The following is a 23641-nucleotide window of genomic DNA, read 5'->3' on the forward strand; positions in this document are numbered from 1 at the left end:
TTCTTCACATTGTAGCACAATAGACTTAAATTACTCCGTCATTTATGGTCATACAGAAAAAAGAAATATGAAAAAAGAATCTGTGATATGTCTACTTTTGTATGTGTCCACTTATAATCAAAACAAAACATTGTGCTTTTGTAAAATAAAGAAAATAAACAGGGTGTGCTTTCTGCCTCTCCGTCTCCGTGTACTTTTTTTCTGGAGCACGTCTCTAAACTGAAACAAAACTCAGCGAATACTTGTCACACATACATGAGCAATATATCTTTATAAACATTTAAGTGTGTACTTTTAAATGATCTAATTATTCAAAACGAAAACAAATATTCTCTGTTTAAGTAATTTGTATGAAACCAACAAGATGTCCAGTTTCTCAAGCGAGAGCTCATTAGCTCTAATGTGACCACACCCACACGCGCAAAAGAGATTCACATGTAAATGGTCCACGTGAAGGAACGCGAACCTGTAAATGCCCTCATTACCTTAAAAACAAAGAATCAAACTTCATCAGTCCAGTGCCTGGGCATTCAGCACGCTGAAGCGGCTCTTATGGATGATTCATGTCCTCATTGCGGGGATATGATCATCTCGGTGCTAAGATCGAGACTCGCTTCCGTTAAATGCGGAAGTGTAGTCCCTGTGCCTTTGCCCCGTTCTAGAGCGCCCCCTGGGTTAACCTCCCAGGGGAAACCTGGAATGCCGCAGGGTACGGGTGATATGAGAGTTACGGTGAGGGGTAATCCGCCCGGCATGGCCCCGTGGATCCCTCCCGTTTCTCAGGCATCGCAGCCGGGGGAAGCTCAGCAGGAATGCGCCGGCCCCTCTGTGATGGACCGACCGGACATTTCTTTTGGGGCGACTCCGGACAATGGGATGTCCATCGCAGCATCAGAGGGGGAGCTTGATTTGACGGAGGAAGACTCTGTGCTGTTGCCCTCCTCCGGGAGAGTGGTGATGCCGATGTTGGATCCTGAGATGACGGCTATGCTCAAGAAGGCCGCCGAGGCTCGATAGGATGATTGGTTTATTGGAGCGGGCCGGTCTGGTTCTCAGCCCGCCGTTCCGGTACCTTTCTTTCCTGAAGTGCATGAGGAGCTCACTAGGTCGTGGAAGGTACCTTTCTCTGCCAAAAACAGGCTTGGTAGCTCCTCCTCCCTCACTACCCTCGATGGAGGTGCGGATAAGGGTTACGAGGTGATCCCCCCAGTGGAGCGGTCTATTGCGATGCAACTGTGTCCAGCAACCGTTACCTCCTGGAAGGGAGACCCTTGTCTCCCCTCTAAGGCCTGTAAGTTCTCGTCTGCTTTGGCGGGCAGAGCTTTCAAGGCCTGTGGGCAGGCCGCATCTTCGCTGCATGCCATGGCGTTGCTTCAGGTCCACCAGGCCCAGGCACTCATGGACATGCACGAGAGTATTACAGATCGTGAGCTCATGGGTGAGCTCCGCACTGCAATTGATTTGGCCCTCCGGGATACAAAGGTTGCAGCTCGCGCGATCGATCTGGCAATGTCCACCTTGGTGGTCCAGGAGCGCCATCTCTGGCTCAACCTGGCGGATATGAGGGAAGCGGACAAGGTTCGGTTCCTGGACTCCCCCATTTCCCAGGTTGGGTTATTTAGTGACGCGGTGGAGAACTTCGCCCATCAGTTCTCCACTGTACAGAAGCAGACGGAGACCATCCGGCACATCCTTCCCCGACGGCCTCCTGCTGCCTCCACCCGGCCGTTGGGGGTAGATCCTCCGCCTGCCCGTTGCCGAGGGCGTCCCCCTGCGTCCGCCTCTTCTCCCGCTGAGCAAGTGTGGCAGCCTTCACCCGGGGCTCAGCGTGGATCCAGACGCAGGCGTAGCGCCGCGCCCACCAAGGTGCTGCCAAGGCCAGGTGCTGGCAAGCCAGGTGGTAAGCACAAGCACAAGCACTAGTGAGGTGGGCCGCCCAGGGATGGGATTTTGTTCTTGGTACCAGTTCACTCCCTCCCCTCGGTGGAGGACCGGGGGGAGTCTTTGTTTATGTATGTCTGTTCCGCCGCTGGCTCCCCGTAAAAGCGGGTACCTACATTTTCAAAGAAAGAGCAAATTTCTTTATCCCTGAGCATTAGCAGAGGTGAGCTGTAGGTGTGCAACCCAGGAGCCTGACACCAACAGACACGTCTGTATCACCAGCCCTCATTATGGCGATTCGGTATCGGTTGGGCGTCTCACGCTATTTTGAGATCCTCTGAAACGAGGGAAATGGGTAAGTGCACTTACATGTACACATGATTCAGTCTCGGGCCGCCCACGGGCCTTCCGAGTAGAGTCCCTGTTTACTGAAGTTGTGGTTGATGGTATCTGGAATTCTGTTGATTCACCGGTGTAGCGCCGTGAGGTGTTCTTGGCTGTTTCAGTTTTTTTCCTTATGCTAGAGACTCAGCTTCATTAGTTAGCAGTAATGCGTTCGAGGACCCGCTCATGCCTTCTCACGCACTCTGCTGTTAACTAAGGAGGCAGACCTGGTCTTTGGCTGCCTACGGGCTCTCTGAAGCTAGGTCTCTGCCTCCAAACCGTTGCCTCATTCTGAGTAGGTCTGGTATGCTGAGCCTTTTGGGGTGGTCAGTTGTAGCGCTGAAAAGTGTTCCTGATCGTCTCGATTGGTTCGTGTATTTTTGACTCGGCTAAGGCGATTCAGTTCGTCTGGCACCTGTTCGGTCTGGTGCTGCCTGTGTCACTATGTGTGCAGGTAGCACCGTGACGAGCGTGGTCATCGCTTCCCACTGGTGAGGGTTGCGATGAGGCCATTCCTCCAGCCGATATGGAAACGGGTCTCTATGGGATCCATTTCTGTAATACTTGGGTTACAGTGAGTTTATTGGGATCTGTGTTTACTGTTTGGGCTTTTTTTGGAAGATAAAAAGCCTCCGTTCAGTTTTCACACAGCAGGTAAAACTGTGGTCCTTCAGTGGTAGCAATGAAGGACCTGCTGGATCAGCCAGTGGGGTTTGCAGGTCAACTGAGAGGGGTTCCTTTCCTAAACAGAGAGGAACCTTTCTTAGTCTGGAGGTGAATTTGGTTTACATGTTCCTCAGGGGACATGTCCAGTCAGTGTTGGTGTGAGAATCCCCATATACTGATTGGCTTCATCACTGTCTCCTCTCCACCAGTAAGCGGGTGTGTGGTGGGCATTCTGGTGCAATATGGCTGCCGTCGCATCATCCAGGTGGATGCTGCACATTGGTGGTGGTTGAGGAGATCCCCCCTTCCATGTAAAGCGCTTTGTGTACCTAGAATAGTGCTATATAAATGTAACGAATTATTATTATTATTATGAGAAAGGGTCCCACTGATTAATTTCAGAGGCTCCCGGGGCATGTGTGACCCAGGATGGATGGTTTCCTCCATGTGTTGACCGCTTCAACATTGACTTTATGACCAGATTCGCTAGTGGCCATGGCAGAGTAGCACACTCACGTGGTGTGCTACCAAACCCTTAGCCGTGTACAGGTCTTGGTTTTCGAGTCAGTGACTCTAGACCAGATCAGGGGACATGAGCGCAGGGGCCATGTATAATGGGCATGTAGTCAGTTAAGTTGGGTGTGTCAGATTACATTGGCGTCTTTTCGCCTATAGTTTCAGCGAGGATAATTCAAGGGCTTCCTCGCTGGTCCAAACTCGCCTGCCACTACCTCCGATGGGGCTGAAGCTGGGAACGCTTCTCCACAGTAAAACTCTGGCCTGCTCAATCATGCCGCATCAGGGCCTCATGATAGCAAATGCCATAAGAGAGTGGAAACCCCATCCTCCTAGGTGTCAGTAGGGAGGATTCTTGGGGCTGCACTGGGTCATCCGTGCTGCTTTGGGTATTCCCCTATCTTTTCGCTACTCACTAGGGATAGTGGTTGTATCGGAACGAACTGACGCCAGGGTTCACGCTAAGGGCGTTCCCCGTGAGCTTTCTTGCACGTCTGTGTGCTATGTCAGAATGGAACAGTCTTCAGTTGCCCCGTTCCGGCCCAACTAGACTTATTCCTCGAGAGCCTTCTGACTTCCTCTGAGTCACTCAGAGATGGGCATCGATGGCACCCACACTGAGCCCTAAACGGCAGCTTGGTTGTGGTGGTTCAGTATCTACCTCTGAAAGAGCTATGGATACTAATACTTCTGCGTGAGACCCCTCCATACTGGAGGCCTGCTTGTGATCCGAAGTAGAACCGGTTCGTTGGCGTTTTTAGAAATAAGAACCCCTGAGATGTTTGGGCATTTTGTCACTTCCCTCCTGCACTAGAATTGTGGAGTGCGGCTTCCGCTCTACCTTTCTGGGTGACGATGTTCTCATGGGCACGTCACGGTGCGGCTTCTGAGGGGGGTACAATTTGATCGTCTGGTTCCTGAGCAATGCAAGGGATCATCCTTCTTGCATAGCTCTTACCTTCTCTGAGACTTCTCCAGTGCCATGCACTTGGAGCGGTCCCCTGAGTAGTCAGGTAGCGAGTTAAAAACCTGTTTTAAGTAACAGTTCTCCTAATGTGTTTTACTCCTCAGAAGATGGAAACTTACATCAATTCAGTTGACAAAGTGTGCCTGGATTCGGGCCAGGGCTACTCCTGCAGGGGACCCTGGCCTGGATATATACCAAGGCTCCTATCTCTCCTGTAATGGGAATAGATAGTGAGCCTGCGAGCGCTGCCTGACCCAGCCCTGACTTTTCTCTGCTTCTCTCGCTCTGCGGTGGTAGAACAGAACGCAAAGTCTCGGTACCGTACTAACTACTTGTCTGATTGGGGACCAGCAGAAAGGAGGGCGGTTCCCTGTGCGATGGTTGGCCCACGTGGGAATGTGTGGCCATCATTTTGGTGGAAGTCCAAGGTGCACCGTGTCCACTTGGGTTAAGAGTCCCTCCATCTGGAGCGTGTGCTCTTTCCTAAGCATCGACATGGGTGCCTCGCTGAACAGATATTGTGTTAGGTGTTGGGCGACATTACACTACTGTGTACTGAACTCACGGCTTAGTAGGCTCCTTCACTGAAGTCAGCCTCACTTAGCCTGAATTTAGTGTCGGCTTGCTATGCCATTCCCCTCCTTGGACTGGATAAGTGCGTAGATTTAATCTGGTGAGTTCTACGGAACCCAATTGAGGTCCTCCGAGCCCCCTGTCGGTAGTAGACGTGGCGGAGCGTCTGATACTAGTCCTATCACTTGTATGCTTGTGAAACTTGTGTTAGGTGGGGCCCATACATTGTGATCCCTACAGTGATCCCGTATGTGTATTTCTCTACGGCATGCTTCCTACGGTAAGCTCGTATCTTCCTTCGTTAGAGTCACCTCTGCCGTCATTGACTGGTTGTGTCTCCCACCCCTCCTTCTGCGGCTGGAGCCACCTCAATGACATCCCATATGTTCGCAGCGTAGACCTCTCCTTCAAGGTACGCTTTCCCAGTGGTCCTGTGGAACAGCAGTGACTTCCTGACCTAAGCTCGACCGTCCGCCATGCGGAAGCTCTTGCAGCTTTGTGTTTAGGCACTGGAAGGTGGCAGTAGTAGTGGAGTGTTACTAGTAGTAGTGGAGACTAAGTCGAACGTTACCCGACTGAAAGGGAACGTCTCGATTACGAATGTAACCCTCGTTTCCTGAAGGAGGGAATGGAGACTTAGTCCCCTTGCCACTTCTACTGGACCACCGCTGACTGGGGCACGATCTGCTCCTCAGCGAAAAACAACTGGTAGGTGCATCCACTTCCGTGTTTATACCCGCAGGCTAAGGCGGGGCGTTGATTACGCACCTGCCAAAGCTTGTTGGCTTGATTTTAAGAGTAATCAGAGTGATCGGGCTCACTAGGCACAATCGACTAAGTCTCCGTTCCCTCCTTCAGGGAACGAGGGTTACATTGGTAACCGAGACGTTATATGGCCTTATTTCAGTGACTAACATTTTTTAGTTTTTTCACAAACCATGTTTAAACATCATTTTCTCAAAACTACAAACTTTAACATACATGCTGCTGACATATTATTGTAGCAGAGTTTGTGCTGAATACAGTGTAATCAGACTTTAGCCATGAAAATGTCACAAGTAACAGAAATAAGCACAAATGTCATGAGCATGTCAGAACACCCCCAGGGCCCAGAAAACACCTCAGTCCCGAGAGAGTTAAAATGTAAAATAGCTGATATATGAAATCTAGATGATCGACATCTGAAAGTTTAGTACATGTACACATCAAATATCAAAACCACTGCTCAGGTTTGAACCAGCAGCTGAATTGTGTTTATTTCTGCTATAATAACTGTGTGATGGAGACGTCATGCTCAACCATCCATTTGCCCTTGTTACCCTTGAGTCGCTTACAAATAACATATAATTTGGCCTCTTATCAAACATGACAACAAAACACACCTGTGATGGCAATGTATGCCAGAAAAGATCTGAAACTATGATTTTCAGAGTGCTATTAAGCACATGCACAAAAATGTGCATTATTCAGCAGGATCACTACAAAACATTGTAGAGATACTCAGCTATTGTGAGCTGGGGAAATATGAAGCACACAAATATGAAATTCTGCCTATGTTTAGCAGAATGTCCAAGGTTGTTGTTTGTTACTGTAACGACAGTGGATAGAGACTGGGTTCAATATCTTATGCACCCAGTTCTGTATGAAATTCAGTTTTGTTGCATGACCATCAGGCTTTTGAGGATCATTTTGTTGCATTGCGTTATGTTTTTTCTCCCACATTAAAAACTACAGAGCTTTAATCATAAATCTAAGCATTTAAATATCATCTTTATAAGACATTAAATTGGCAAATATATAGTGACGATGACTGATATTTGTTATAAACACACACACACACACACACACACACACACACACACACACACACACTCACACACACACACTCACTCACTCACTCACTCACTCACTCACTCACTCACTCACTCACTCACTCACTCACTCACACACACACACACACACACACACACACACAGTCTGGTTCACTATATTTGTGGGGACTCTCCATAGACGTAATGGTTTTTATACCGTACAAACTGTATATTCTGTCCCCTTACACTGCCCCTGCCCCTAAACCTACCCATCACAGGAAACATTCTGCATTTTTACTTTCTCAAAACAACTCATCCTGTGTGATTTATAAGCCTTTTGAAAAGTGGGGACCGCTGGCTGGTCCCCACAATGTAGGTGATCTCAGGTTTTACTATTCTTATGGGGACATTTGGTCCCCACAATGTAATATAAACAAGGGCACACTCACACACACACACACACACACACACACTCACTCACTCACTCACTCACTCACTCACTCACTCACTCTCTCTCTCTCTCACGCACGCACGCACGCACGCACGCACGCACGCACACAATATGTGTGATCATCCACTCAACCATCATTGTGATGGTGAGTTTGGCTGGGACAAAAAAAATAAAAAAATCTCCAGAAACTATACATTAAAGTTAAAAGTATTGGTTCTGATATATTTTTAAAAATCCATGCAACAATGACATTTTGTAAAAAAAAAATGAAGAAAAGAAGATTAATTCTCCATAAGCTAGTCCTCAAGACTCAGACTCACTGCATTAATACTTAGGAAATCAAGTGAAACGCCACAGCAAAGTTTGCAAATGCATCCCCAGATAACCTGATGAAATAACTCATTTCTGCTCTGACTGAAGTAAGCGTCGCCCTGAGACACACTCACACTTTAGCAACTCATGCTTGTCAGTGGATTTTCAGTTCAAAAAAAAAAAAAGGGAAAAAAAAGGTAGGCTTATTTATATATATATATATATATATATATATATAAATAAAAACTTCAAATCGGAGTAACCTCCAATGACATGACAAAGACTGGTACCAGATTAAAGATCTGGCAAGTGTTCAGAGGAGCTGACGGGCTGAGTGTGTACAGAAGTGTCTAGATCACACACACACACATGCCAGTTTCTACACAGACTCTCATTACAATTCAACTAATTACTGTTCTTTTACAGTACACTTATAGTTTGAAGTGTTTCAACACAATTGCACCAACAATGAAATATAAGGAATATATCAGAATGTGAGAAATGAAAACAAGCAAATTGAAAATGTGATTGTTTTTCATGCAATACAATAAAATGAATAAAATGCATTAGGCTGAAATTGCACATTCTATAAGCAAACACATTTATGTGTCATTTCTCAAGCAGAAAATCCAGCGAACCGTTTGAATAAATTACCATTATTATCATGGCACAGTGAAGATGATGTAAAAGATTGCAACTGAAAACAATTTATTTGTCTGTTTTTTACTCTTTCAAACGTTTCAAATGTTATTAATCCCAGCATTGGAATATATATATATATTCTTTTTGACTAATATGATGGCATAATCATAAGGGGGAAAAAACTGTGTTTTGTCAAGCAGATTTACTTTACTTCAGTAGAATTGACTTATTTAAATGAAACTCACACTCACAAAATTAATCTGTTTCTGAATAATTGTTCATCCCAAAATGTAAATGTCTGTCATCATTTATTCACCCAATGTTTGTTCCAAAAGTCCCAAAATGTACGCTATTATGTTTTTCTACAATCAACTGTAGTTGACTGTAGTGTATATGTCATTTCATAATGACTGACTGGATGTGATATGTTCTATTTAATTCAGTTCATTGACTTCTAGTTTGTTTTCATTCATCACGTGTGTTTCTTTGTCTTTGTTTTCCCGTCACTCATCAGTCACTCACACTCATCATCACTTCTGTTCGTCATCACTGTGTATTTAAGTTCCTCTCTTTGTGCAGTTCATTGTCGGTTGTTGTTTGTGTATAGCACACAGTCTCGCATGTTGGCTTGTTATTCTGAGCTCGTAATAAATCGTATGTTATTTTATTATCCTCTTCATCTTTTGTGGATCTGAGCATCACAGATATTGTGTCAATCTAAAAAAAAAAACCACACATACAAGCATCCTAAAGTTGTGTGAGGAGGAGACTGAGTGTTTAAATGTAATTTTATGTAAAAGAGCGGTGTAAAGATAATTCCTAATAAAGAAATGAATGAACAGCATATGGTTTTGAAACTACACAAGGGTAAGTAAATAATGACAGAATAGGGGTGTAACAATATATCGCAATACAAAAATGAAACAATATGTATTGTGGATAGTTCACCCAAAATAAAAATTTATGTTTGAGGAAAAAATCACATTTTCAGAGTTTTAGTGTCAGTACTACATTAAACTACTATATATAATGTTAAATATAATGTATAATAATGCAATGGGGGAATATTTGTGGGTCCTGATAATGCCAAATGGCCTATATTATTTTATCTAGTCAGTGACAGAGATCAAGCATATTCGTCTAAAATAATTCTGTATTTTCATCTTCAGAATCATGAATATTGTTATTCTGGCGTCTCTATTGTCCTGTGCTTTGGGTTTCCAGCACCGAGTCCAAGACTATTCATTTACACACACAATGTAACACCAAATTTAGCATTTTAATCAACAGTTCATTTTTTGTTAACCTTTTATCATATGTCTTGGAGTATCGCAATAATATCGTATCGTGAGTTCAGTATCGTGATATGTATCGAATCGTGACATGAAGGTATTGTTACACCCCTGTGACAGAACCATTCCTTTACTGAACATGACCATGAAACAGGTGAGCATCATTCATCAAACTCTCACTCTGTGATATTACTGTAATAGTGAGCAGTAGTTAAAGTACTGTACCTGTATTGTATAGTTTCAGATGTGGTCGAGGCCCTCAGCTTTGTCATTAAAATGCGCACAATGTTGAAAAGGAACACAAAATTGATCTGTGTTGGGGAGGAGGAAGAGGGAAGTCGGTCAGTAAGAGTTTGACATGTCTGAATGAACCCAGAAATCACAATTAATGGCACTCATTACAGTTAGTCCAGTCATTTTAAGCCAAAATGGGGGTCAACCTTGAACAAATTGCAACAGAAGCAAACTCTACTGATTTTGTATCCTCAATATGTCCTGAGTATGAAAAAAAAAAGCCCAGAAGAATCCCATTAGGGCAAAGTTTCGAAAAAGACCCAAATATAGCCTATTCATACGCCAATTCATTCTTTTTCTCACGTGAATAGGGTAAAAATTTGACTAAATCGGACTGTTTCTGGGGGACGAGTCTGAGGGAAGAACAGGAGACAATGGTAAGGAGAATGCTGAAGACAAAAGGTAGGTAAAATAAAAAGTGAATCCCCAGAAACAGTCCCACAGACCCAGCCCCAAACCCCATCTCTGCAATAATAATTAATAAAGGCTGGTTCTTCCTGCCTCTATGTATTAATGCCCATGGGTAGCCTAAATGGGTTCCATTCAGACCTTAACATTAAGTATTTTACTGTTATGTGTCAACAAGATTCAACAAGCCATGTTCACCTGGCTATATCCAATGTTTAGATCTGTTGTGGTATTTATGCAAATGAGCACATACGTAATTAGATTATGCACCGTTTGTCCATGTTAACAAACAATTAAAAAAAAACTTGTAATACATTTTTTGTTTGTCTTGATGTAAGTAACCAACTCTGTAATTTTCATGGTGATATCTAAAGGTTTAAAATGTTTACCCTATTCACGTGAGAAAAAAAATGAATAGGCGTATTCTATATTTGGGTCTTTTTCTAAACTTTCCCCTAATGGGATTCTTTGGGGCTTTTTTTTTTTCCTTACTCAGGACATACTGAGGATACAAAATCAGTTGAGTTTGCTTCTGTTGCAATTTGTTCATCCTTTTTTCAGTGAACACTAAATCTCTTTGCTCCTGGGATTTAGGAATATGCATATTTGTATATTTCTGGAACAGCTTGATCTTTCTGCACAGAACATGCAGAGGTCTGATGCACTACGGCACAATGGCTTAAATTAAATACTGTTCTTATAATGCTTTCACATGAAGAAGAGGGAGGGAAAAAAGATTCACTTCAGTTCAATAATTCTCTCGAAGCTCAAGCACTTTATCTGAAATTAGTAGACGTTGCCATTATATAACAAGCTGAAATTCTGGCAAGGCCTGGCCTACTATTTGCTGATGTTAATAATTATTGGACAGCTCTCTTAGAAATCACAAATGGGTATTACGTTTACATTTTGTCCTTTGTAATGCTTTAAGAGTTTTGTCCACTTGGCTTTAAATTCTGACAACTACAGATCTGAGAAAAGCAACAATACTTACTAGAAGAACAAGAATCACGGGCCCCTGATAGATGTAGTCTACGTACTTCCCAGGTTCCTTCCCGAACCAGCATCTGAAACACAGAGGTCTTTTAGCGTGTACTCACAGCACAGATAACTATAGAACTAATATATATATATATACAGTGCACTGCATAAGTGAATACACCCATGCTAAAGTTGACTAAAAAGAGGAATAAAAAATCATATTTTGGAAACTGAACTTAATGCCTTAATTTAAAAAATTAGGAAAAATCCAACCTTTAAGGACACCAATTTTCTTTGTGAATGAATAATGTATCGTAAATAAATAAATGTTCTTCCTTAAAATACATGGTGCATAAGTGAGTACACCCCTATGTTAAATTCCCATAGAGGCAGGCAGATTTTTATTTTTAAGTATTTAAAAAAAAAAAAATTTAGGATACTATGCATCCTGATAAAGTTCCCTTGGCCTTTGGAATTAAAATAGCCCCACATCATCACATAGCCTTCACCATACCTAGAGATTGGCATGGGGTACTTTCCATAAGATCATCTCTCAATGCAAATCAAACTAGCTTTTAGGCTAACTGAAATAAAATCATACCAATCTCTGGGTATGGTGAAGGCTATGTGATGATGTGGGGCTATTTTAATTCCAAAGGCCAAGGGAACTTTATCAGGATGCATAGTAACCTAAAATTTTTTTTTTTTAAATACTTAAAAATAAAAATCTGCCTGCCTCTATGGGAATTTAACATAGGGGTGTCCAAACTTATGCACCATGTATTTTAAGGAAGAACATTTATTTATTTACGATACATTATTCATTCACAAAGAAAATTGGTGTCCTTAAAGGTTGGATTTTTCCTAATTTTTTAAATTAAGGCATTAAGTTCAATTTCCAAAATATGATTTTTTATTCCTCTTTTTAGTCAACTTTAGCATGGGTGTATTCACTTATGCATTGCACTGTATATATATATATATATATATATATATAACCAAGACAAAAAAGAAGAAATTAACCAGAATTTTCTTTAATGAAATTTGGATTTTATACATTTTTTATTCAAACAAGATCTTGCCATCCAGCATCTCCTCCCTTCCTCTTTCACCCTTTTTACCAAAAACTTATTTTAAGTGGACAGATCGTATTTTATTAAGTGGATAATAAAAAATTAGGATGTTGGAAAATAATGTATTTTCTGTTCACCAAATGCTTTTAATCTTCACTGTTGCTTCAATGTAAATGAACAAGCGCGCCGTTATTTGTTGCGTAGTGACGTGTGTGTTCAAGTTAGCCAGATATGAGCAGATTCTGCACAATACACTGCATTTAATATATGTAGTATTTTCGCTAAATCTGCGCAGATTTGACTAACACAAACTTCCCCAGCACAGTGAGTAAACATAAGTAACACCAGATTGGCTGGTGATTTGACAGTGTTACCCGCCACTGTTGATTGTTGGGTTGGCGGGTGTTATCAAACCCTGGTTACGTCTGAAAGAGGGTTTGTGCTGACCGACACAAGCTGTACAGTTCACTTGTATTACATCTGCAACACTAAAGACACACAATAGATGCAAACTTGTGTCCTCAAAATGAACTACAGTTCAGTGGTGGGCAATAACTAAGTATTTTTACTTTGTTACTGTACCTAAGTACATTTTTAAAGTATCTGTGCTTTATCAGAGTATTTTTATTTTGGGAAACTTTTACTTCACTACATTTCAAAGCATAATACTGTACTTTTTATTTCGCAACATTTCGCACTGAAACTGGGACTGGGAGCAGAGATGTCCTAGACAACGACAACGACTAACGTTAAAAATGTATATTCTTGAGAATTTTAATATGGCCGACACACGACCAAAGAGACGACGTTCGGATGAACAAATAACAAAGAATAGGGAAAAGGAGAAGGAACGCAAAATCACTAATTTACATCTGAAAAGTGTTGAAAAGGTGGCGAGAACTCCGCCGGCAGAAGGGCTTCCGATCCGACGTTCAGCTGGCTCTGTTTCTGCTGGACAGGGAAAATCCAGTTTGGTTTCTCTAAATGGTTCATGACTGTTTCAGGAAGCACGGGAGGGAGGGGGAGGGGACAGGATAAGGAGGAGGGAGGGTCGAGTTAGCCTACGTTTTGTTTGACAATACTTCGAACGTCAACAAGAAGTGACGTCACCCAACATCGCTTAGAGCAGCTTTAAAACAGCACAAATTAATGTAACTTTCACTACATGTCAACTAGCAGTCATTAGAGTATTAGTAGACTGTCTGCTTAATATCCGCTAACTCCTTATGTCGATGCTCCAAACAGACATTATGCTGACTATAAGTAACTTTGCAACTACATGCCAACTTATTCTACTAATCCGAACCTAGTTGACATGTACTTGGAAATTAATGAGAGTTAGTCGACAAGTAGTTATAAAGTTACTTATAGTTACAGAATATCTCAAATGGACGATCAAAATAAAGCATATCCAAGCATACTTTATAAAAAAGTGGGCCAATTTAGTCTTAAGTATTGACACACACAAGTATACTACCAGTACATTGATATTAGTATACTTACTACATAGAGTATACTTGGAAAATATACTGTATTTAAATTTTCAGTTTTAACTTGAAGTACACTTTTTTGTAAAGGTCCTATGATTTTCCATGAGTCCCTCTGTGGTGAAAATCCAGCTTTTAATGTTGTTTATATGTCTATGTGGTGTTTTTAATATGCTTTAAGACAAACCATGTGTAAATTCATAAGTCGACAGCATTGCTGAGTATTCTCTCCTTAAAACTGCAGTGATCCAAAGACAGTCTCAAAAACACGCTTTGAAATCGCTGGTGTTTCTGACGTCACAAACTACCTTGTAACCAATCAGATCAACGTGTGATCGTCAACCAGTGGATCTCTGAGCTGAGTGAGTGAGTGGAGGCGGGGCTCATTTGCATATTCATAGAACCGCACATACTAAATGAGGCAAGGGTGTCGACTTACATTCAAGATATTTTAAGGTAGGAATAATTTTGTTTTAAAATATAACCAGAGTGCTGTGCCGGGGAGTTTGTGCAGTTTTGTTGGTGCCACCAATGGCGAAGAATTTACGAACAGGTTCTTATTCTTACATTAGCTAACATTTCTTACATTTGAGTTTTTTTACATATATTTCTAACTTCTCTTTCTGTTTTATAAATATTCTACGTATCTGGATTCAAATCACAGGCTCATTCATTGACATATTTTGCATATACTCTACTCTACAATTACTCTGCAATTACCCCGTCATTCACTCCCATCACAGGTTTATTGCACTAAGCTTATTTCTGCAAATCAGCAACTTACTGTTCGTTTTCGTTGTAAAGTTTTCCAACGGCCCACACTATAATTATCGGACATGGTATACCTGAAAGAGAGAAGATTGCAAATCACACTTCACGGATAGCAACTCCAGAAACGTGAAATTAAATTGTCATCACGAACTAGTGGGAATTCATTGTGATTTTGTTTATGCAAGTGGAAAGAGATGCAACATAGTACCTTAGATTAAGTTTAGATTGAAGACATTCATAATTTACATATGCATATTTGCAAATTACATGTTCAATTTTATGTTTACATTTTCAGAGTTGGAACACCATTTACACTAGCATGATAAAGTAGCCAATAATATAATATTAGTTTATGTTTATAATAACATACTATTTATTAAAATCAAGTGTCATTGCTTATGCAGTTCTATACATTTTTATTTGCATATGACATATTACTATATAGCCTAATACATTAATACAGTAAAAAACATTATTGAACAGGGTATTAGTCCCTTGACTCCCTTCCTATTATGGCCATTAGTCAATAAATACACAGCAGGCGTCATGATCATGCAGCTTTAATTTAACAGAGCTGAGTGCCGTCATTTCAGATGTACTGTATTTCATTTGGATGTGACTCTGAGTGGGTGAGTCGTTTGCTTTGTACAGTAATTAGTCCCTCTACCTCCACTAATTTGTTTGACTGACTCATGCCGATTTGCGTACTGTTTGTGAACATGACAGACGGGTATTATGACAATGACGAGGCATTGAGATAATCATGAGTTTCGGCAAAAGAGACGCTGCCTCGCTGAACAGAACTTTCAGTCTCACACCTTGCAATATGTTGTGCACAGTTAATTGTCTTCTTGGTTTGTTTGTTTTGTGGTGTCCTCAGAGAAAACAGCACTATATGCATCATCTTATAAGAGAAAGAAATTGGCCTATATCTGGCTTTTTTTCCAACAAAAAACAAACAGTAGAAACAGTGGTTGGAGACACTTTATGGCCACGTTCACACAACACCAGAATACAGTTGTCAGTCCTGTATTTGAGTCCTTAATACGGTTACGTTCACACACAGTTCAGTTATTTACACGAGTGACAACCGTATTCTATAACCGTACACACACCCGTACGTTTTCAAAATGTCCTTGTCAATCACACAAGCTGACAGTGTGAACGTGTTGGCCTCGTGATCCGCTGAGCTGCTCTCACAGTAAATCAGCCGAGCGACAGAAGTAACAGTCTTTTGACTGAAGTATAATTTCCTATCAGCTCTCCGACAGCTCTGAATAAGCCCCAGAATCCTCTAGTCACACACACACACACACACACACACACACACATTTAGCATGCTTGCAAATATTACGTGGTACACTGACTCCACAATAATCTCTCCAGCAGTTTGAACACTTTGTAACTTTTAATTGTATTAGTGCCATAATGATTCAAGAACTTGCGAGTAAACTCACTATACTGCGGTATTTCCAAATCTCAAACTGCTCGTCTCCTACTGGGCCAAAATGCAGATGACAGATTTCTTCACAAAAGCTGTAAATGCGATCACATCGCTCCAATACTGAGGGCTCTACATTGGCTGTCTATTCAATTCAGAATCAATTTCAAAATTCTCTAGTGTGTGTATGAATCTCCACAGCTGAACTGCTGCGTCCGTACCCCTTCCAGAAGTCTAAAGGCTGGAATACACTACACCACTTTTGCTCTGATTTTTGCAGATTTTGTGCGTTCGGAGTTGACAGGATTCACAGAAAATCAAATAGTGAATGATGGGCACAGACTCCATCCAGTCGAAGGACATCAAAACATGTTTGATATTTTGAGCCGATTGTAGAACACACACGGTGTATGATGCATCGCTAATAAATACTGATCATAATACAGTCATACGCTGACCAGACAATGGAAATGAAGGGTGCGAAGTCACAAAGGTCGGGAAAAAAATGGAGATGACTTACGAGATCAGGTAAAGACAAAAAAAGAAGAAAAAATGTTCCATCCTGATCCCGGATCACGAGCTTGGCCCTTGACGAGTGACGAGTGATCATGTTGAGAGGATATAGATGGAGCCGCGAGCTTCCGCAAGCCATGCATGAGATAGGCTACATGTGTTAGAAAACGCAGAATCTGCCATTTGTTTAGTAGTTGTTCGCAGCAGTTTCAGTGTATTCACACAGTGGGGTTAACTCACTTCACTCCCAGGACGAAAAATACAGAACATCACTGAAGAATGCGTCACGTGTTTCTGTCCAGTGTAGTGTAGTGTAGTGTATGATCCTCTGTCCTGTAGTGTATGATGACCAGCTTTTCTCTCTCGCAGATGTTTAAAGTCGTATAGTGTATAGTGTAACCTTCTTCTAGGCCCACACTCCAGACTCAGTCGTAGAGGGGATCAAGTTTTTTTGTGGTTGATCCACGATTATGGAATAAAGATTAGATTGGCACCTTCCCTGACTATTTTTAAGTCACTTTTAAAAATAAACCTGTTCTTCCTGGGTTATTAACATCTAAATTTACTTATTTTATAGTGGTTTTCTGTCAGTACTTTGTCTTTAAGTGTTTAGATTTTGATTTGATGAGATCTTGTAGTACAGCACTTTGGTCAGTCTTGTGGCTGTTTTTAAATGGGCTCTATAAATAAACTGAACTTGAACTTGAACTTGAACTACTTCATGATGTGACAACAAGATTGTTTAAGCAGATATATGCCATCTGTTAAAAACAATCAAATTCTCTAATGTTCAAAGGGTAATGTCGCCCAGTTTTATGGTAGGGCTTCTCCTATAAATGCTTGTAATGTAAGTGTGACCCTTCAAAGAGCACTGAACTTGGCATTGGCGTGACATGGAATAACCCAATATCAAAGCAACCAGCCAGAGCTGAGAGGTGGGATCTAAGACTTCAGAACTGAACACCGAGAAGGAACTGACAATCCAGCTGACTTTATTTCCAGACATTGTGTCTTGCATGAGAAAGAGCACAGAACAAGGGTATCAAAGTAGTCGAGGAATAGCCGAGGAATATGTCAACTTCACTGCACTGCAAGCAACTCCGAAGGCCATGACACTTGAAGAGATTGAAATAGAGACAAAAAAGGAAGCTGTTTTTCAGTAGGTCTGCTTACACACAAGAAACAATTAACATTGATGAAACCAGACCCTGAAGAGAAAATTACACAGGGAATGTAGTCAAGGAGAACAGACACAGAAACAGTGTGTGGAAACTAATCAACAGCCAGCGAACAGTGAAAACAGAACATAACGTCATAAACACGTTACACATTACAGAACAAACACTAGGGGAGCAACGGTGTTTGGTAAATATCGTATCGTACCATTCTCCACCCATGGTTCGGCTCACTTGCACTGTGGTTCATCTCAAATCTGACGACTCATATAATATGGTTTTCTGAAAGTAGCATCGTGTTAACAGACAGGGAGAGTTCGGCTAATTTATGTGTCTGACGATGGATACGTTTCCTGGCTTCCCAATACGTAACCACAAAACGGGCATTATTACTCATGACAGAGAGCTGGCTTGGTTATATAATAACAGCAACACGGTTATTTGTTTTGCGATCATTCTGTGCATTCATTCGTGTATCATGTCATACAAGGTTTAAATAATTTAAATAAGCATATCAAAAAGTAGAGCATGTGTGTGATGTTGTAGCCTATTTTAGTTGATATCACTCTTACCAAGCTCTGATTTCTGAGAGATGCACGGAGATGTCTAAGCGGCTATTTGATCTGCGCTCGATTCATTTATATAGCTCACAATCATTAACTTCACACACTCATTGGGCCCTATGTTAATGATCTAAGCTCATGGTCTAAAGCACACGGTGTAAGTGCACTTAGGGCGTGTGTTCGAATCCACTTTTGCTAGTTTAACGACAGGAAAAAAGGTCGGCGCTCCCGGTGCATGGTCTAAAAGGGTTGTCTCTATTCTCTTAATGAGTAATGGGTGGGTTTTGGGCGTAACATGAAATAAAACAATCAGAGGGAATCAGATTCGCTATTTACATGAAGGAATTTGTATGCGGAAAGACTGAACACGTCTCCAGAGAGCAAACGAATCTGAGAGGTTTTAGTGAGAGGTGAGAGAGGTTAAAGCTCAGACCATCTACGGGACAAGCCGGATTCCACCATATCTTTATGTACACAATAATCATCTTTCACATTGTAATCCTTTTATTTTTATTTGGCATGTGTGTGTGCTGCTGCGTATCCGAGTGTGCAATAAGCAGAGTGTGTGTAATAAGCAAAGTGTGTGTAATAAGCAGAGTGTGTGTAATAAGTAGAGTGTGAGTAATAAGCAGAGTGTTTGCACATTGTGGACCCGCCTATAGGCGCACATTACTAACACGCTCTTTAAATAACAAAAACAATATTGCTCCATTGACTTTAGACCAGGCTTCAGTTGGTCAATGGTCTATTTCAGTTCCTCAAAATAGCAACGGTCCAACAATGCACCTGAACACACACCTCGTTGTCAGACCTGCAGCCCATGGACACAGATGGGCACAAATGCATTTGCTATTTAAATAACGTGGCGCTGGACGTGAAAATGAAAACTGCGTCGGGCTGAAACTAGCAAAACACACTTGCGTCGCGCTTGGCGCTGCATTGTGCTGGGTGTGTGATAGGGCCCAGAATTGTGTAGTGATTTTAGGTTTAAGTATAGTTTCGTGTTATCCCCTGCCTTACCCGTTACCCAGCAAACACGAGCAGTCACTAGCCACATTTCCATCACAGATTTGCGCAAAACTTTTGCGATGTTTTCTAAATGTCGCTAAAAAACTATTGTGAAACGTAATTTTTTCCTCTCACGATAATCATTCCAAAAATCATGGCAACAGATGTTGGTGGGTTTACGTATATCCCAGCCGCCGCACTAGCCATTATTATTAATCGAAGGAGACGTAAGTGTGTATCCAAGCATTAATGACAAGGAAAGCCCCTTATACTGGGAGCGGCTCATATGAGGAGTTTCTGGTGTTTCTCCCTCATTTCTGCTTCAAGATCTTGATCAATTGTGGCATTTCTTTGTTGTTTAGAATCCAGTATTCCCATAATTCTTTCAAGAACTCTCATTTTCTGTCCAAACACACCAGGTGACCTGTAAATGTGCAAAAACTGTTTCCATTGCAGGTTTGATAAATATTCCTGTTTCGAACACCTCATGTGAGCGTAAAAACTCGACGTGTTTCCATTGGGCGTATTTTCAATCCGTAATTTCAATTTGCGCAATTTGAAGGGTAATGGAAACACGGCTAATATGTCAGCCGAATATTTTCTCTATTATTCTGCAGAATTATTTGTTATTCGTTTTGAGGCCATTATCCGTGCCGTTCTGAATAAGATATTGGGCTTCGGGCAGATCCCTAGATCTGAGGTCGGCAGCTGAGGCTTCCCAGCCGGAGGGCTGTTCCTGATCAGATGGCCCAGAACGGGAGGATCCTTTGGGAGGATTGTGTCAACCTGCAGAAATGCATTTGCCTTTTCTCACACTGTCCTCCGGGATATGTTAATCCAGCCATGTGTATCGGTTCAGGATAACAGCAGATCATCTGTATGTCTTCTTGCTTGAGCTCTGTGCAGTGATGCCTTTCTCCAGTCTGTGCTCTGATTCGGCAGAGCAGAGGTAGATATGTTCGCCTCGAGTGAAACAACCCAGTGCCCTTTTTAGTCTCCATTATCACTATGAATAAATTCTCCGAGCACATACGTGTCCCACTTTGCCTTTCCGCCAATAAGTCTGCTTCCAGCAGTTCTTGCGAGAGTGTGAGAAAACAGTGTGCACATTCTGTTGGTAGCAGTGTCGTATCAGTCCCACATTTGGTTCTCAGATCGGAGGACCGTCCTTGAGAGATTTCAATTAGAGCAGATCTACTTTCCAAGGCTCAGGGCAATATGTGATATCCCCAGCCTAAGATGTGGAAACTTTGGGTTTGACCTTTGAAAAGGGCCTCTTTGATAAGTTCTGGGGTCTCATTCATAAAACTGTGCGTAGGATCCTGAAAGCCAAAAATGGTGTACGCCAAAAAATATTCAGACTTATAAACCGTGTGTACGGCAGAACCTGCGCTGAATTCCCTTTATAAATCCTAGTCAGTGGAAGATTGTGCGCACATGCGTCTCCTCCCCGAAAATAACCATATATGAGCTTACAACGCCTCGTTATACTGTGCATATCCTCATCTGCATATCATTTGCATATGCATATTCATCCACGTGATGCCATGTATAACAGTACAAGACATTAGGAAAATATGAGATACGGATGTGCGTCACATTACATTGCTAAAAATCATTTAGTAACCTATCCTTGCCTTGTTTTGGAATAAATAAATCAAATAGTGTAGAATACATTTCAGAGAAAGTTTTTCTTAATCTTTTCCACTGGCCAAATAGTATTTTAAATTGCTTTATATTTTTAATGCATTATTGATCATTATTTGCATGAAAATATTTTCTCAGACCATGAGAAAGTTCTGCTATTATCACGAAGGCCCTACGCTTTCAAGTGGTGGATATTTGCATCGTGATGCAGAGAGTGCATTTGGACCCATCGCCTGTCGGATCAGTTCTGGCGTTCCTTCGGGAGAATTGTGCTGTTATAATTAAGGTGTGTATGTTATTGCTGCTGAATATGCACCAGGTGGAGTTTTTTAGGGGAGGCATTCAATTGTTCCTCGTTTCATGCATGGGATGATAAGCCAAAGAGCAATCTGTACTGCTCGTGTTTGCTCTGGGAACTTATCTATATTCCTAGAAGGTTTAATGTTCTCAGCTCAAACCAATTGAGTCAGCCTCCGTTGCTTCTTCTCAGTCTATCTTATCTAAGCGTGCGTCTTTGGAGGACATTTGTGTGGAAGCAGACTGGGCCTTTCCGCACACTTGGACGTGATTATTTTTATATTAGGTGTCCTTATCTACTATGACTACTATAGAAAAATAAGCACAATGTACTTGTTGTGTTCATACTGTATTGCAAAACTCTGGTGCTGCCAGTGGAGTGGGAGATGGGTGAGGTTAGGACAGGTTTGGTGAAATGGGTCGGATTGATGGTTAAGGGAATGTCGTCTACATCATGCAGGTATTGTTAAAAACATACAAGCACAGTGTAAACATGTATGTACACAATAAGTGCATCGTATTCAATGATTAATCTAAATGTTAATACATGGTCATTAAAGACACCTAATAAAAAGTGGGACCACATGCACTCAATGGCCACTTTATTAGATCCCTGTTCAACTGCCTGTTAAAGCAAATCACATGAGAGCAACTCAATGCATTTAGGCATGTAGAATGATCAAGATGATCTGACGCCACAGTCTACCTGAGTTTTGTTGCTGAACATGTCCTTCCCTTTATGACCACAGTGGACCCTCTTCTGATGGCTTCTTCTAGCAGGATAATGCGCCATTTTACAAAGCTCAAATCATATCAAGAAAATCTTGAACATGACGATAAGTTCACTGAACTCAAAGAGCCTCTACAGTCTCCAGATCTCAATCCAGTAGAGCAGCTTTGAGATGTGCTGGAACGAAAGATTCGCATCATGGATGTGCGGCCGACAAATCTGCAGTAACTGTGTGATGCAATCATGACAATATGGAGCAAAATCTCGGAGAAATGTTCCAGCACCTTCTGAAGGCAAAAGGGGGTCCGTGTGAATGATGAATGAATGAATGAATGAATGAATGAATGAATGAATGAATGAGGCCCAGTGAGGAAGGTGTACCTCATAAAGTGGCCAGTGTGTGTATAAACACTAAATATATATATATAAAATGAAATATTAAAATCAAACATATATATGTACAAACACATACACCACATTTATAAGGCCACCCAGAGTATGTGATTACGAGAGGTTCCAGTTGCTCCTACAATTTGTCAAAATTTTGAACAAACTTCAGAAAAAAAGTTATTGATGAATCATGATTTGTTTGTACAAACGTTCACAGATTTCACTACAAACTCGTCTTTGTCTCCTGCTTCCTCATCTTCCCCTGTCTTGGTCTGCCTCTGGGGCTCAGAGAAGAGTTAAGACTGGAACACACTGCAAGGCTTTTGCCCAAATATTTTCCCCAATTTGCAATCTGGGCAAGTCAGCGCTAGTTAAATAAAGCTAAAAATATGAGTCTGTGCCATCATACGCTACATCATTTGCTGTGATATCTGCCCATAATCTCCAGACTGGCTCTGATTTTCAACAGTCGGACTTGGCAGATAAACAAAAAATTGCGTAGTGTATGATGGCACAGACTTCATCCAGTTGGAGGATATTGAACATGAAATTTTGAAAATACCGTCATAATTCAGTGTAATTACGGCCCAAGCCCCGGAGGGTCAGGCCGAGCAGTGACGGTGCTGTAGCCTCTATTGTAACTGTTGTTTTTCCTTATTATTATTATTATTATTATTATTAGGGCTCCACCATTACAGTAGTCACCAGTCTTTCACTACTCCTGCTTCAGATTTGATCCAGTTCTCCCCGATACTGATGATCAATGGACCGAGACCTGACTGACAGGATTGTCCGCTTCAGAAAGGAAAGCCATGTAAGCTAACCTGTTTGTTATAGTTCACTTGACTAAATTTAGAGAGAATAATGGTCAAAACAGCATGCCGCTTATACAAAATTATGTTTTCAAGTGTAGCTTAAGGCTGTCAGTAGATTAAAATGATTAATAATGATGGCATGTTTTGTAATTAACGTGATGTAAATTCGCTGACACTTGCAACAGTTTCTTTCAAATCATTAGTGCTTTAACGTCAAATATGTCTCTTTCCAATGACGGAAAACAATTTACAAAACTGTTAATAATGTTTTGTCGTGTTTTGTTGAAGCAGGGTCAGACATCAGGGAGTTGGGGCAAAATCCCACCAAAAATTGGTGATATGGTGGCAAAAATGGCCCTAGAATGAGTTATTTTATATTTATAACATATGATGTCATCCAATATTTCCATAATATTAGCATGATTGCAAATGTGATGTTGAATTTATACAACAGTTCAGTAAATAAAGAGTGAATATTGTGCTAAGTGACATTTTAGACTGTTTTTTTCTCTGTTTCTCCAAGGACAATAGCTACAGACAAGCAAAAGAGTTA

At 41.5% G+C, this 23641-nt stretch overlaps 1 protein-coding gene across 1 annotated transcript in view; it reads right to left on the reverse strand.

The window, feature by feature from the left end:
• LOC311292179 (corticotropin-releasing factor receptor 2) overlaps window positions 1-23641 on the reverse strand; it is an 81271-nt gene that overhangs the window by 27145 nt on the left and 30485 nt on the right. The window contains exons 7-9 of the mRNA XM_084411763.1: window positions 14523-14583; window positions 11192-11264; window positions 9721-9806 (exon numbers count right to left, since the gene is read on the reverse strand). Coding sequence (XP_084267889.1) covers window positions 9721-9806; window positions 11192-11264; window positions 14523-14583 — 220 coding nt within the window. The remainder of the gene's footprint in view (window positions 1-9720; window positions 9807-11191; window positions 11265-14522; window positions 14584-23641) is intronic.

This window comes from Rutilus rutilus, assembly GCF_951802725.1.
Source record: "Rutilus rutilus genome assembly, chromosome: 6".
NCBI classification, from domain to species: Eukaryota; Metazoa; Chordata; class Actinopteri; order Cypriniformes; family Leuciscidae; genus Rutilus; species Rutilus rutilus.